Here is a 15,069-nt window from a genome sequence, read left to right as displayed (position 1 = left end):
TCCATCCACCTGGCTGAAGGTTGTTCTCTTCTGTTTCCTTCCACATTTCCTACCAGTATAGGCTTCTCAAGAAAGCTAAATTTTTGCATAATGTGTCCAAAACTAGGTAGTTTTAGCTTGCTGATTTTTGTCTTGAATAAGAACTCTGTATATAATCCATTTGCCTGATATATATATTTCTTGTTATCTATGGTTTTCTCTAGAATCCTAGACAACCAATACTCAAAAGTAGCAATATTTTTCTATCCTGCTTCTTCAAAGCCTAACTTTCACTTTCATGGAATTTCATAGGGGGGGAAAAACCTGCATGATTCTAAGCTTAATAGGCATGGACAGGTCGCAGCATCTGAATATCTTTTCCAAAGAAGAAGTAAATACTGTCTGAATGACAAAATTCCTTCCTTTTCTTAACATTTCCTAATTAGAAAAGTTCTACATTGGTCTTTTACATAATTGTTCAGAACAACCATTGTGTAATTCATATGATTAACCTGAAAGTCAGGCAGAGTCACACTATCTTAAACTTGTGGCATACATTTTAAACGCTCATAAAATCATCATGAGGAGGAAGACAGAATTATATGATGACACTCTTTTCTAATGGAAATATTATAAACTGAATGTGGGAACTTAACACAAAGATACTGAAATCAGCATGTTATCACACTCTTGCCAAGTCTTCCATTAGCAATAGTTAGAAGTGAGAACTGCTTATGTTCCCCATAATTCAAATATGACACTCCATCCATAAAATATTAAACTTGGTGCCAGATTCTTTGTTTGTCCCACACCCAAGCTGTGAATGAGAAAACTACACAGAACAGATTTCTTACAAGGCAAGTTGACACACAGACAACCTGACTGTTATTTGTTCTAAGGATCGCTTTTGCATATGATTTGTCTGAACTTTACACAGCTGCCATTGAAAAAATTCTGTTTCTTTGGAAATCATAAAGACTTCTGTTGTAGTCTGATGCCATCCTAAAATTGGACATGGATGACTTAAGAGAAAACAAAATCTTTTTTCTTTTTTCTTTAGAGCAAACAAGTACAGATCACTTGTAGCAGAATTCATTTAGCTCAGCTTTGTACCTGATGCCCAGTTTGTTATACTAAAATATATAAAGTAGATGAATAAATTAAGTTTAAGTATTTCTGTCCTGCATGGAAAGCAAACTACATGTCTGGGGTCTTTGCAAGAAGGACAAAGTCAACAGGGAGAAGAAATAAATACTGATGGACATACCTCTGAGGGCTTTCTCCTAGTGTTAAGAAACACAGTTCATTGGCTTGGGACTGCTCATGCTTAAACAGTTGCCACTGTTTCAGAATTTGGATGTCTTTCAATTCTTGCATTCCAATTCTTTAAGGAAAGCCACTAAATCATTAATTAAAAAAGAAAAGAAAGCAGTTCCCTTTGCAAAATTTTGTCCTGAGGTGCTCTTGATCTGTAATTTTTCAAACCCACAGGGGAAGTCCATAAGGTTGCATATAGCCTTTGAAGATTTCAGTGTTGTCAGTCAATGCAATAGCCAAGTTTTGCTGTCCTTCCTGTAAGCCTATGTGGTCCCCAGTCACAATACAATTATGGTAAAACAAGCAACACTGCATCAAAGTGACAAGCAGAGGAACATGATTTACAAAAACAGTGACATTTAATGCTTCATGAATTGTGTACCAACTCTCTCCCTAAACATAAGATAGAGGATAAGAGTCAGATGTGGATATATATGTGTGGTCAGGTTCTTGCTCAGGGAATAATTGGGACAACTGACTCAGATTCCATATTTGGGAGCATCCCAATTACAATTTAGCTTTTGAAATATTCCTGCAGATCAATCAGGGTAAAAACCTGTAAAAGCCCAGTGACCATTTTGTGTCAGCCATTCATGGTAGTCTAGAGAAGAAATCAAAACCATGAGTACTAACACTACCTTTATTGTAAGGTCACAATAACAGAATCTTGGAAATCTGAAAGCACTTTCCCTCTTCTCTGCCTTTACTTTCCAGAGGAATATGGAGAGGCCCTTCTGAGATATTTTCTCTACCTCCATGCCTTCTGTGGACTGATATATTTTGTAAGACTGTTGTCTCGCTGCAGTTCTTCCTCCTGTTTCCTAAGGTTATTCTCACAGCCTATTACATTTTCATAAGTCATGTTTAATCCTATCTTCCTATTACTGAGGCACAATACTTCAAATGCTACATTTAAATAAGGATTCAAGAAACTGAACACCCTATTTCTAACAGTTAATCACAGCTGAGAGCTGCACTTGCTTCAAGATATAGTTTTCTGTTCTTGTTTGGCTAATTTTCAGAAATATCCTGCTTCTGGTTTTAAAATGCCAGCAAGCCATGAAACCTATCAGCCATTGTTAGACCTGACTTCGATTTGTTCAAGTTTTTTTAAAAGTCTATACAACATGCAGTACAATAACACATATATTTCTGTCATCATATAACAGAGTTATAGTTTACATAAAGATAGCTGGCAGTTTAATTGAAAGGGCCTCCCAGGACACTAGGCCTTGACTGCCAACCACATTACCTGAGAGATGACTGGGGAGGTTATAATTATTTTCCAGACAAATCCTTGCCTTAGAAAGCAATTAGAGGTCTGCAAGCAGACATGCCTGCAATCACCCAGCACTTGACTTCTTCTTCTTCTTTTTTTTTTTTTTTTGCAGACGTGCTGCAAAGACATGCTGCACATCTACAATCACCCAGTACTTAATTTTCCCCCCAGAGAAATGGGAGAATATTTTATCTACATATTGGATAGGTCACGAAAACAAAACACAAATAAACCACTTAAAACAGCAATATTCCAAACAGTCTTTCTTTTCTGTCTTTAGAGTCAGTTTTGTCTAGTGCAGTGGTAGGCAACCTTAACTCTTTTATGACTCGTGGACTTCAACTCCCAGAATTCCTGAGCTAGCATGGCTGGCTCAGGAATTCTGGGAGTTGAAGTCCACGAGTCATAAAAGAGTCAAGGTTGCCTACCCCTAGTCTAGTGGTTAAGCATCAGGCTAGAAACCGGGAGATTGAGAATTCTAGTCCTGCCTTATGCACAAAGCCAGCTGGGTGATCCTGGGCCAGCCGTTCTCTCTCAGCCCTAGGAAGCTGGTAGTGGCCACTACTTAGGTAGTTTTCTGAAAAATCTACCCAACAAAATTGCAGGGGCTAGTCCAGGTAGCTACCAGTAGTCAAAAACTGACTTGGGTATATACACATACAAACACACACACAATTCCTTCTCCATGTAACTTCTATCCATTTCAACCTACTTAAAGAAGCATGAATGTTGACTAATTCATAAATAAAGGAGTTTCCATTCTGGATTTGGAGGGAAAGGTAGCTCAGCTGATTTTCAAGCCATGAAGTGGTAATAAGATTCATCTAACTTTTAATAATGTTTCTTTTCAGTCATCTTTTTATATAAAAAATACCAAATACTATATATAGATAGTGCAACAACCTCTTTATTGTTTTTCTTACTCTTTTTATAATTTATCAAAACTAAATGATTTCTGAGATAAAACACTGAAAAAAACCATAATATTTTATATCAACGCTACATATAAGTGCTAACATTGTAGACAGATTTTCAATCCTTTCCCTATAATTCCTTAATCAAAAATGTCTGCTTCTTTTCTGCTTTCCTACTTTCTTTGCACACTCAACTGAATTTGCAGAAAGTATGCTACCATTATTATTGATATTTCTTGATCCATTATTGATTGCCATGTCAGCAAAACTGTTAATCTAGGAGAGTTTTTGTCCAATGTGCTTCATTCTCTTCTTTGAATACCACCATATGAATAATTCAATGTTATCCATAGAGCTGGCTAAGAATGACAATACATACAAAGTCTTTTGTTTACCTAGTAAAGTAACCTAGTACTGGTTAACAAGGCAGATTTATTACAAGAATAAATGAAAAATAAACCAAAAAGGCAAAAGAATGAACATACTTTATTTCATTCTATTTAGTGAAGCTTATTCTGAATTATATATAGATCTGCAATCTAAACAGAAATGTTAATTAGCTGAATACCTTTAATTACAATCCTTTTGCTCAATCCTTGAACTGACATCTCCAAAATGGTCCAAATTGAAAAGCTTTTTCTTCCTTTCAGATATTTATCTAAATATTGATTACTGAATACCTTTTCCTCAGTGAAATAGAACCTGCATTTAGTCATTTTCAAATCATTTGTTTGAATACCATTTAACTGAGGGAAAATTAAAAATATATAATACAAATTTATTAGGAAAACATCTGAAATATAATCCAACTTAATCTATTCCAGATCATAGTGTAAGAAGTCCAAATGAGATTTGGAACAAAATGGCGTAGAAATTCTCAGTCATCCAGGTCCTGATTTGTCCCCAAGATTCAGTTCTGTCAGAACTGAAGAAGCTTCTTAGATGAGAAGCGAAATGTCTTCAAGGAAAAACAAAGTCTGGTTACCTTTTGAAAAAAAAGCATCTTTGGGTCATTTGGAACAAAAGAATTAACTGCCGCCTAACTACAGTACAATGAATGTGAAGCATACTCTTAGAAGCAGGATTTTTCAATATCTGTTTCCAGGCTTTGGTTATCATGTCTAGTGTCACTCAGGAATGATTTTTTAGCATGTGTATCAACATGGACCATTTTAGAAGATCTGAGATAATGGAACTGAACTGCCTTTGCAATCCATTAAAACCAATTCAAATATAGAATGTGCTAATAATCATATTTACCCAGGCTTCAGTATATTGCTTACCTATAATGATAATTTATCCTGTTTTATTATCTGTGAAAGAAAAATAATTCTTGATACAGGCATTGGAAATATATTTATTTCTCTTTTTTATGGCAAATGAATTTATCTAAAAGAATAAACTGAAAGAAGGACTTTCTTTGCTTATCTTTATGCACAGGAGAATAAGGAAGAAATGTATCTTGGGATATTTAGGTGACAGGCATATTAAAATGTAAGCCTAAAAATAGGCTTTAAACAGAGAATCGACCAATGTAAGGTCCTTCAGAATTGGTTCTACATTAAGCCCAACCAGAACTTTTATAGCTGAATTCTCTACCAGACAAATTTTCTAAACTGATTTCATGAGTAGCCTCAAATATAACACAATACTGTAGCCCAGACTGGAAGTTACTAATATATCAATCATTATAAAACTACCTCAGTTTAGAAAAGGGAATAGCTGGTGAATCAGACAAATCTGATAAGTTCATTACTATAAGAAATGAAGCAGCTGTTATGAAAATGAAAGAGCAGAAAGGAATAAAAGAGTTAATCAGTCACTAATTAAACTTGTATATAATAGACCTCTTCCTAACCAGATAAAAGAAAGGCATTAACAGCTAATGATTGAATCAGTTTGTTGCTCCAAAATAGAAATAAATCTCCAACATCATTCCTTAGAGGACCTCAAAAATTTAGGTATAATTGAACATGACTGCTTTTCATCAAAAGAAAATGTATAAACAATATTACCCTTTATTTTTTGTCCTTTGAAGACACATCTCAACAGAATGCCTTTTGTTCTGCAGAAATCTCTGTGTTTCCATCAGATACAATCTTTTGTCTACTTTTTATATTACCTATGACTTTACCGAAAATTATATTGATGTATATAAAAAAGAACACAGATTTATAATGTATACTGCTGGCATTGAATGTTGCTAGGCAACAAGTGGCCCATACTAATTTTCAGATGGACAAGTTTTTGAATTTAGTGGGGGAAATAATAGCTTAAGCAAACAGATGGGATTGTACAGCTAGGAGGAATCTGAACGAAGTTTTTCAAGCATTTCTTATAGGTTGGTTTTCTTTGGTATGAGTAGAATTCATGACAATAATGTTGCATCAAATGTATGAAATATGTGTAACATTGGCTAAAAAGGGACAAAATATGGCAGCAGGAAGATAAAAGGCAGAAATAGAAAATTATGGATCAACCTATATATACAGCAGGTGGCAGGACTTAGTTGATCTTGACAGCTCTTGAAAAAGTTAAGTATTTATTTTAATTTAATAATAATAATAAATATAAAGTTGGAAGGGACCTTGGAGGTCATCTAGTCCAACCCCCTGCTCAGGCAGGAAACCCTATACCATTTCTGACAAATGGCTGTCCAGTTTCTTCTTAAAAACTTCCAGTGTTGGCGCATTCACCGCTTCTGGAGGTGGGTTGTTCCATTGGTTAATTGTTCTAACTGTCAGGAAGTTTCTCCTTAGTTCTAGGTTGCTTCTCTCTTTGGTTAGTTTCCACCCGTTGCTTCTTGTCCTGCCTTCAGGCACTTTGGAAAATAGCTTGACTCTCTCTTCTTTGTGGCAGCCCCTGAGATATTGGAATACTGCTATCATGTCCCCCCTCGTCCTTCTCTTCGTTCAACTAGAGATACCCAATTCCAGCAACTGTTCCTTATATGTTTTAGCCTCCAGTCCAATCATCTTTGTTGCTCTTCTTTGTACTCTTTCTAGAGTCTCAACATCTTTTTTACATCGTGGTGACCAAAACTGGATGCAGTATTCCAAGTGTGGCCTTACCAAGGCATTGTAAAGTGGTATTAATATTTCACTTGATCTTGATTCTATCCCTCTGTTAATGCAGCCTAGCACTGTGTTGGCTTTTTTGGCAGCTGCAGCACACTGCTGACTCATATTTAAGTGATTGTCCACTAGGACTCCGAGATCCCTCTCACAGTTACTACTATTGAGCAAGGTACCCCCTATACTATACCTGTACATTTGTTTTTTCTTGCCTAAATGTAGAACCTTATTATATATATAATATTTAGAAACTGCCCGTATCCTTCACAGAGTGACAATCAAAATAGGATTAGATCTGGCTAATAATACCAAGATTGTATTATTTCTTTGAGAACAACAGTAGAATGTAAACATTATGATCTATATAAGCTAAATGTTCTTTATGTGATTTTTCAGTCAGTTCATATTGTTGAATTTTTATGGCTCTACATTACCTAATGCACGAACATAGGTTCTTTTCCTTGAACATAATTGACTTTGCAAAAGATAGCTTTGTAAGGAAACTGACACCTTCACATTTCAAAAGCAAACAAAATGTCTGAAGAAATATAATCCAATCTTCGAAGTAGCTCTTTGTTTCCAAAGTTTTGCTTTTAATTACACTGAATTCTGTATTGGCTTAGGCATGTGCAGTAATTCCTACTAAAGTCAATTGATTAAGCCAGTTTGACCCTCCCCCCTTAAATGCAACTTTACCTTTTTGAAATGTGAGCATATGTGGAAGTAGCCCATACGTTTCTGGTGGTGTGGAAAAAAAATCCCTCTCATTTACTCATCTTTATTTTATCCATATTATAATTGATTTTGACCAGTTCTTTCCATTTTTGAAAGTATCACTCTATTCACTCTTTTTAAGCCATGATTTCATGATCTCACAAGTTGGATTTTTTGGAGAAATTTATACTATGCACAGCCCTTCCTCCAACATTTTCTTCTACTACTAGTATGCCTTCTTTCCCAAAACATTACTGTTAAAAGACTTTCCTCCATGACAATTCCCATTGGCAGAAGAACTTCTGTTCAGAATATTTGTCCAATCTTTTTATGCCTCCTTGTCTGATTGCCTCTGATTATCTACATTTAACTTAGACATTTGTGAAATAATCCAGATAAAATGTTTTGAACATTATACCCATTATATAAAATATTATTATAATGTTTGGCAATGTATTATCTCCTATTTTACTACATGGAACTTAAAGTGGCAAACAGCAGATATTAAGTAGTCCCTACAGTCAACCATATTATGTTCTGCATCACATGTCCCCCAGCTTTCCCAACCACTCTTAAAAAGAATCATAAATACCTGTTGTTCAAATTATTTTCTAAATTCTATTGTTCTCAACAGCAAAGATCATGACATCAAATAATATTTGCATCTCATTTTCTTACATTGCTAGAAATCCTTCCTGATGGGGGGATAATTTATGTAAGTATACTGGATCCTGCCATTAAAGCTGTCACTCATTTCTCTACATACACTACATGGAAGCTGGTGTTTAATTACTCTTTTGTAAACCAGACAGGCTGTTGGTTATTAAAATGCTGTAGGAGCATACAAATGTGATCAATACAAAAGCATATTAAACTGTATTTTAACTGTTCATATATCAAGTGGATTCATTTGCTTTCTTTTGTCCCTGTTAATGTCATAATAATTGCTGTTAAACATAAAATAGCCAAAAAGAAAGACAATGCTATATTGTAAAGAATTGTGGATCCACATTTTTGTGAACAAGTTTAACAAAGAAATGTTTAAATAGCACCACAGGTGACTACAAATTCCTAAGACTAAATTCAGAAAATATTAGCATTCCATTGTTAGGATTCATATTACTGCCTTCCCATAATATTTGACAATTTTGGATTCTTGATGATTGTTAATAGGACCACAAATTTATATAACATCTTACTGATTCTTAATAGAACAGAAGTCAATAGAGATTTCATTGAGTTCATCAGGAACCCTTTGCTGAGTTCATCAGGAACACAAGACACACACAAGTTACCACTCCTATTTTTCCTCACAATACCACTGTGAGGTAAGTAAGGTGAGAGATTGAGACTAGACCACAGTCAACCGCTGAGTTTTTGTGGCTAAGGTAGACTAGGACTTGATGTCCTTGCTTTCATTCCAGTGTCATAAGTTGATAATCACATATTATATATGTAGCCTATTTCCACATGGAATAGAATGTGGGGAGCAGAGTAGACTGTTCATCTTCAGGCTCTAACATGTTTTTAGAGTCATCTATATTTTTAAAAATCATGCAAAATAACAAGAAGTCTATTAGTCTAGCCTATTATTTCTTACTCAGAATCTAATTTTTATTTAAAAGAACATTAAAACATTCACTCTTGTTCGCAGTTGGATATAGTATATTTCTACAATCTCAACAGCTATATTTTGATTCAGATCTAACATGTCTCAGTTTATAAAATAGACATGCATTTACAATATACCCATGGACAACCTCCTTCTTTGATGAACTATCACTTATATGTAGTCCTAAATCTTATCTTTGGATCAGATACACTTAGCTTTGTGGCAATTCCAGGCTAGAAGTATTGCATTTTAGAACATAAAATTCATTTCTAGATTTGCCCTGATTAACACATCAGCTGTATTTACTCATTGAGACTAAACCAATTAATTGCAGCTAGAAGAGCTGGTTATGAAAAAGTCTGTAGGAGTAAAAGTGTCTTGAAGCTTGAGATGATCCCCTAAGCTAAACTTACTGGCGATTGGAATAAAAAATAGATATAATCAACTTTCTCACATGAAATCAGTAATAGGATGGGAAGCAATGAATTATACTAGCACTTGGGTCTCATACTGTAAGCTGTCTTGTTTTGAAGGTGTAAAAACAAAAAAACGGTGAAGACTTTTTGCTGCCATCTGCTGTTAGGAATGTATAGCTCTAACCAACCTGTTTGTTGTTTTCCCAGTTGTCAAAACATGACTGCAGCATTTCATTTATGCCTCAGATACATACCGTTATATAAAAATAAAAAGACTGAGATCCAAATATCCATATTAAAGTAAAAGCACAGTAAATGAATAAATGTCCGGACACACAAATTTTTACACACACACACACACACACACACACACACACACACATATTTATCTTTTGGATTTTTGTAATATTTTTAGGACCAGTTTGCTTTGCTTTTTCTTTAAAAGCATATATTTGCTTTACATTAAATATGTAGGCACAGAATTTCTAAAGTTAAGACAGAGTCATCTTTGCTTGGCATGTGCCCTATGACTGAACTTGGGCTTCTTAAAGTGTGCTCTTGAATAGCCTTAAGCAACAAGCATTAAAAGATATCTCCCAGCTTCCTGATCTATTCTACCCTGAGCTTCATAACTGGGAAATAGGAGAAGGCGCAGGATGCACTGAACACATTTTACCACCATAGCTTGTTTTTTTTTATTTCCTTTAGAAAAAAAAAACAAAACAAGACTGTACAGTATTTCTTACCTCACATCCATCACAGGCAACAGGCATGAAAAACTGGGACCTCAGCATCCACAGAAGAAGTATAGTCCTAAGAAAGAGGGTTATTATTAAAGAGTTGGCATTTCATATACATTTATCTAGTATCTCTTTTTCAAGTAGATCCTGTTTTAAAATGGGAAGGAAAATAATGAAAATCTATTTCAGCATTTCTTTACTAAGATCAAGTCAAATAGCCTATACTATTTTAGTCTATAGTTCCAGATTCCTCAATATTTATTAAATGAGCCATAGGTTGTCATAAAAACTTAGCAATACTGTTGAATTCAATAACTACTAAAATAGAATTACAAGATGATTCACAGTACTAGGCTTGGTGAAGGTATAGGTTAGCACATAGAGCCTATTAGCCTAAATAATGTGGCTAGTAATAATTGAAAGGGCAAAATATGAAACTATGTAAGATTATGCTACTTTCTTTTACCTATCCTTGTCCAAAAGCTACATAAATGGTCTTTTCCTGTGTTTGACTTTGTGTTAAGGCAAAAAAAGAAAAAAAATTTCCATTTCTTTCCCATGCTCATTTCCCCACAAATCACCTGCTTTTTTTTTAGATTTATTCACATGTTGGATCACACATTATATTTAGTTTAATAGCCTATTAAAGACAAAATTGTTAGTTTTATAAGCAGTGACATATTGAAGAAACAATCCCCACCAAACTCTGGCTGAATATCTAACTGACTTTGTCTGGGCTCAGAAATTAAAAAAGATCAAGCCTGGTCAGTATATGGATAGGAGACTATCAAGAAACATCAAGGCTATATTGGGGAGATAGAAAAACACTCTGAAAGAAGGTAAGAAAAAAAAGTAGAAATTCATTTGCATTTTGCTGCCCAGAAAATAAGTAAATTCAAAATAAGAAATGGAATCTAACTATTGAATGTAGAATTGATCCTCTCAGAATTCCCTCTAGCACATAATTTAAAGTTTAAGTCTCATGAATTGCATATAACCTTTAATCAAAAATACCAGTCTACCAAGCTATGAAATATTGACTTTAGAAATCCACAACAAGCTTTTCTGGACCAATGAACTTTTGTTTCATATATTCTGATATGGTAATATCTTACCTCAGGAAAACTTCAAATGTTACTTGTCACAGACTTGAATAAAGATATTTGTTAATTTTTGCTTTATTTTAAATGAATGTTATATTAAATTTTAGGGAGAAGTAACTGGCTGTATAAATATGACACCCACCAAGGAGAAAACAAAATGAACTGCTTTTTTAGGACTGTTTACATACTCTTTCTAGAAAGTGTTTTCTAGCCTTAGTTAAGCTAGATAACATACCATAACTTCGTTGGCACCAACAACTAGGAATTAAGAAAATGTTAATTGATGACTTAGATGGCATTTTGCACAAGAACATTTATTCGTGTCTATTGGACCACATCTGCTGGAACATTTATTTGTGTTTATTGTAACTTAGTTACAAAAATACCATTACTGCTTAATGGTATTGCCTGAACACGTTGGCCTCCACAATCTTGTTTGTACAAGCTAAAATTAAATCGAAAAAAATATATATTGTGGTCTGTGATGTCAGATTAAGTAGAAAGGATAACTGTCAGAATCCAATCATATTTCATCTTTAATTATCAAATATAGAAACTCCCAATTCTGCCTTCTTTGGATTCTGCCATAAGAGGGAGAGAAGGGGGAGAACAAAAGGGCTTTATGGCCCTCACTTCCTTCAGTAGACTTCAAAGAGCTGAATGCTGAATGTGTGTTTATTGTAACCTATTGTAACCTCAAAGCGTTAACACCAGAGAACATTAGCATTAACAAAGAAGAGTATTTGCCTTTCATGTAGTTATCTGAAGTCTCCATCCAGACGGAAGAAAGAAGAAACGGGGTGGAATTGTGATACTTGAAACTATCACTGGGAAGGGGGGTTGATTGGGTGGGACTACTGGGGAACCCCTTAAAACCTTGAATGGGAGAGCTTGGACCCCAAGTCCTGTCTAGCATGCCTGCAACCATTTTCTCTTAATAAAGGATTCCTGTTGGAAGAACTATTCCAAGAGTTCTGTCTTCTTAAGATGCAAAGTGGGGTGGGTCCTTACATTAGACAGGACTTGCAAAATTAATCCACCTGGAAGGTAGACCCTTGCCGGGGGATTTTGCAAAAATTTACCATGTCAGACAACGAAGCAAGAGAGGGAGAAAACTCCCTGGAAAGAGAGCCGCTGACCCAGTTGGAACCTTGCCAGACGTTGGGATCCGAGAGGCCAGATTTCTCAGAAGAAGAAGTGGTGGAGACACAGGACCACAAGCCTCACTGGTCGATGGGCGTTGGAAAGAAAAGCGAGTGGGGAAAGGAATCAAGAAAAGTGACCCTGAGACGGGGGACCAAGCAACCAGAATGGAAGCAGGAGATGGAGAAATCCCTGCACGCAAGTGAAGAGGGAGGAAGCTGTATGCCGTACTCAGACTGGATCCTAGAGAAAGCTATTGACCTGATGAAGAGAACTCTCAGCTCCCTAGGAGAGGAGATTCCTGAGCCCTACGCCCGCCCCAGTTCCTGGAGCCACAAAGGGAGAGACACCGAGGGGGACGTGGAACCTGCAACCCCAGGGACATTTACTGATCCAGGAGCTCCCACCCCCTACCGGACCCAAGATGGAAATCTGGACGGAAGACACTACCACCCACAATGGAGGCACCGATCCATTCCAAGACGTCCACCGTTGGAGGTGAAATTCAAAGGGGAGCCAACACGCTTGGGGTTTTTCCTAACCCAAGTCCTCAGCTACATGGAGGAATATGGGCAGGACATCCCCAGCGACAAAGCCCGCATCCGGATCGTGCAATCTGCCCTGGATGGACCAGCTGCAGATTGGGTGGTGAACCTGCATGACTCCAATGCCCCAGAACTCAGTAACTTCAACCGTTTCATGTCCTCTTTGAGAAGACGATTTGAAGACCCCCTGGCTGATCGCAAAGCCCGTGAAAGAATAACAACGATGAGGCAGGGCAAACGCCCAGTGGCTGAGTATACACAAGAATTCCGAGCCATTGCCAGCAAACTGAATTGGCCAGAAGACATCCTCCTTGGCCGTTTCAAAGACGGACTAAACTATGATCTATATGATGCTTGCCTGCCCCGAGGAGACCCACATCGACTTGAGGAATGGTACGTCTTGGCAGAGGAAGCAGAGATCGACATATTGAAGAGGCATCGCCGAGGAAAACAATGGAGCCGCCCCCCGCCTGAGCTGACACACCAACCGGTGAAATCATCGGATACAGCCAAGAAGCAGATGGGGTGTTTCAAGTGCGGAAGAGAAGGGCATCGAGCTGTAGAATGCCGCTCAAAGGCCCCCCAGCACAACCCAGACAGATCCCCAATCAACAAACCCAGAGGGTATTCAGCTAAGCCAAAAGAAACAGCCATGAAAATGATGGAAATTGCAGAAAACCCCACCTCTGCTCACCAAGGGGAAAGAACTCCAGCCTACACCACAGGGACGGTGGATGCCTCAGATGACAGCTCGGAAGGCGAACCCCTGGTAAGTGGACGCATCACACCCATCTTCAAAACAGTGACTATATTAATCCCCCCCATGCCCGAAGCTGTGAAGGTGAAAGCCTTAATAGACTCTGGCTGCACCCGCTGCCTCATTAGCCCAACACTAGTGGGGAATCTGGGCATCCCATCCAGGAGACTGGAACAACCAATCTCATTTGGCCAGCTAGATGGATCCATAGCAGGGGGGGTGCCAGCTACCCTAGCCACTCTGCCAATACACCTCTCCCTGGGCAACCATGAAGAGGACTTAACGTTTGTGGTGACCCCAGGTATGGAATGCCCAATGATTCTAGGGATGGAATGGTTGAAAAAATGGAACCCCTGGGTAAATTGGAGGACGACAGAAATCAAATTCCCGAAGGGGGACCCTATGGACTTAAAACCCCAAGAGAGGCTACCAGAATCAAGAATAGAAAAAGCATCCATAGGAGAGGAAAAAAGATTAACAGAAATACCAGAGGAATATAGGGACCTTGCTGAAGTCTTCAGTGAGGAGAGGGCGAATGAGCTTCCCCCCCACCGACCCACAGACTGTACCATTGAATTCAAGCCTGGGGCAAAACTCCCGAAACCCAGATTATACTCCATGAGCCCAAAGGAGAAGGAGGAAATGGAAAGATTTATAAAAAAAAACCTGGAGAGAGGTTTCATTGAACCAGCTAAGCCTAAAGTGGCTGCCCCGGTCCTTTTTAGAGAGAAGAAGGATGGCTCTTTACGTTTATGCGTGGATTATAGGGCCCTGAACACAATCAGTGAAAGCAACCTATACCCGCTGCCCCTCATGAAAGACATGCTGTCACACCTATCGAAAGGGAAAATTTTTTCTAAACTAGACTTAAGGGAAGCTTACTATCGCGTGAGAATCAAGGAAGGGGACGAATGGAAGACTGCATTTAACTGCCCCATGGGGTGCTATCAATTCAAAGTCTTGCCATTTGGATTACAAGGGGGCCCTGCAGTCTTTATGCAATTAATCAATGACGTTCTAAGGGAGCACCTGTTTAAGGGGGTCCTTGTTTACTTGGACGACATTCTTATCTTTACCGAAACAAAAGAAGAGCACGTCAAACTTGTCAGAGCGGTTTTAAAGAAGCTGCGAGCCGCTCACCTATATGCCAAACTCTCAAAATGCGAATTCCACCAGGAAAGGATAGACTACCTAGGCTATCGCATATCCCCACAGGGCATTGAAATGGACCCAGAGAAGGTCAAAGCAGTATTAAATTGGGCACCACCCCACACAAGAAAGCAACTACAAAGTTTCCTGGGCTTTGCAAATTTTTACCGCCAATTCATCCCCTCATTTGCACAGATAGCCTTGCCCCTCACTAACTTACTAAAAACGAAGGGAACATCCTCAGTAAAACCTAGCCAGCCACTAACATGGACAATGGAGTGCCAAGCAGCGTTTGAGAGACTAAAGAGACTTTTTTCTGCCGAACCA

At 37.7% G+C, this 15,069-nt stretch overlaps 1 protein-coding gene across 8 annotated transcripts in view; it reads right to left on the bottom strand.

Annotated features, from left to right (window-relative positions):
* Window positions 1–15,069, bottom strand: part of HTR4 (5-hydroxytryptamine receptor 4) — a 238,347-nt gene that overhangs the window by 140,453 nt on the left and 82,825 nt on the right. For all 8 annotated transcript variants that reach the window (XM_039352850.1, XM_039352885.1, XM_039352833.1 and 5 more), the window contains one exon: window positions 10,052–10,118. In XM_039352850.1, coding sequence (XP_039208784.1) covers window positions 10,052–10,062 — 11 coding nt within the window. In that variant the 5' untranslated portion in view covers window positions 10,063–10,118. The remainder of the gene's footprint in view (window positions 1–10,051; window positions 10,119–15,069) is intronic.

The sequence above is a fragment of the Crotalus tigris genome, unplaced genomic scaffold, assembly GCF_016545835.1.
Source record: "Crotalus tigris isolate CLP2741 ecotype Arizona unplaced genomic scaffold, ASM1654583v1 scf7180000017568.12009008, whole genome shotgun sequence".
Classification (NCBI taxonomy): domain Eukaryota; kingdom Metazoa; phylum Chordata; class Lepidosauria; order Squamata; family Viperidae; genus Crotalus; species Crotalus tigris.
The sequence above is the reverse complement of the archived record's forward strand: the minus strand, read 5'-3'. Positions and strand labels throughout refer to the sequence as shown.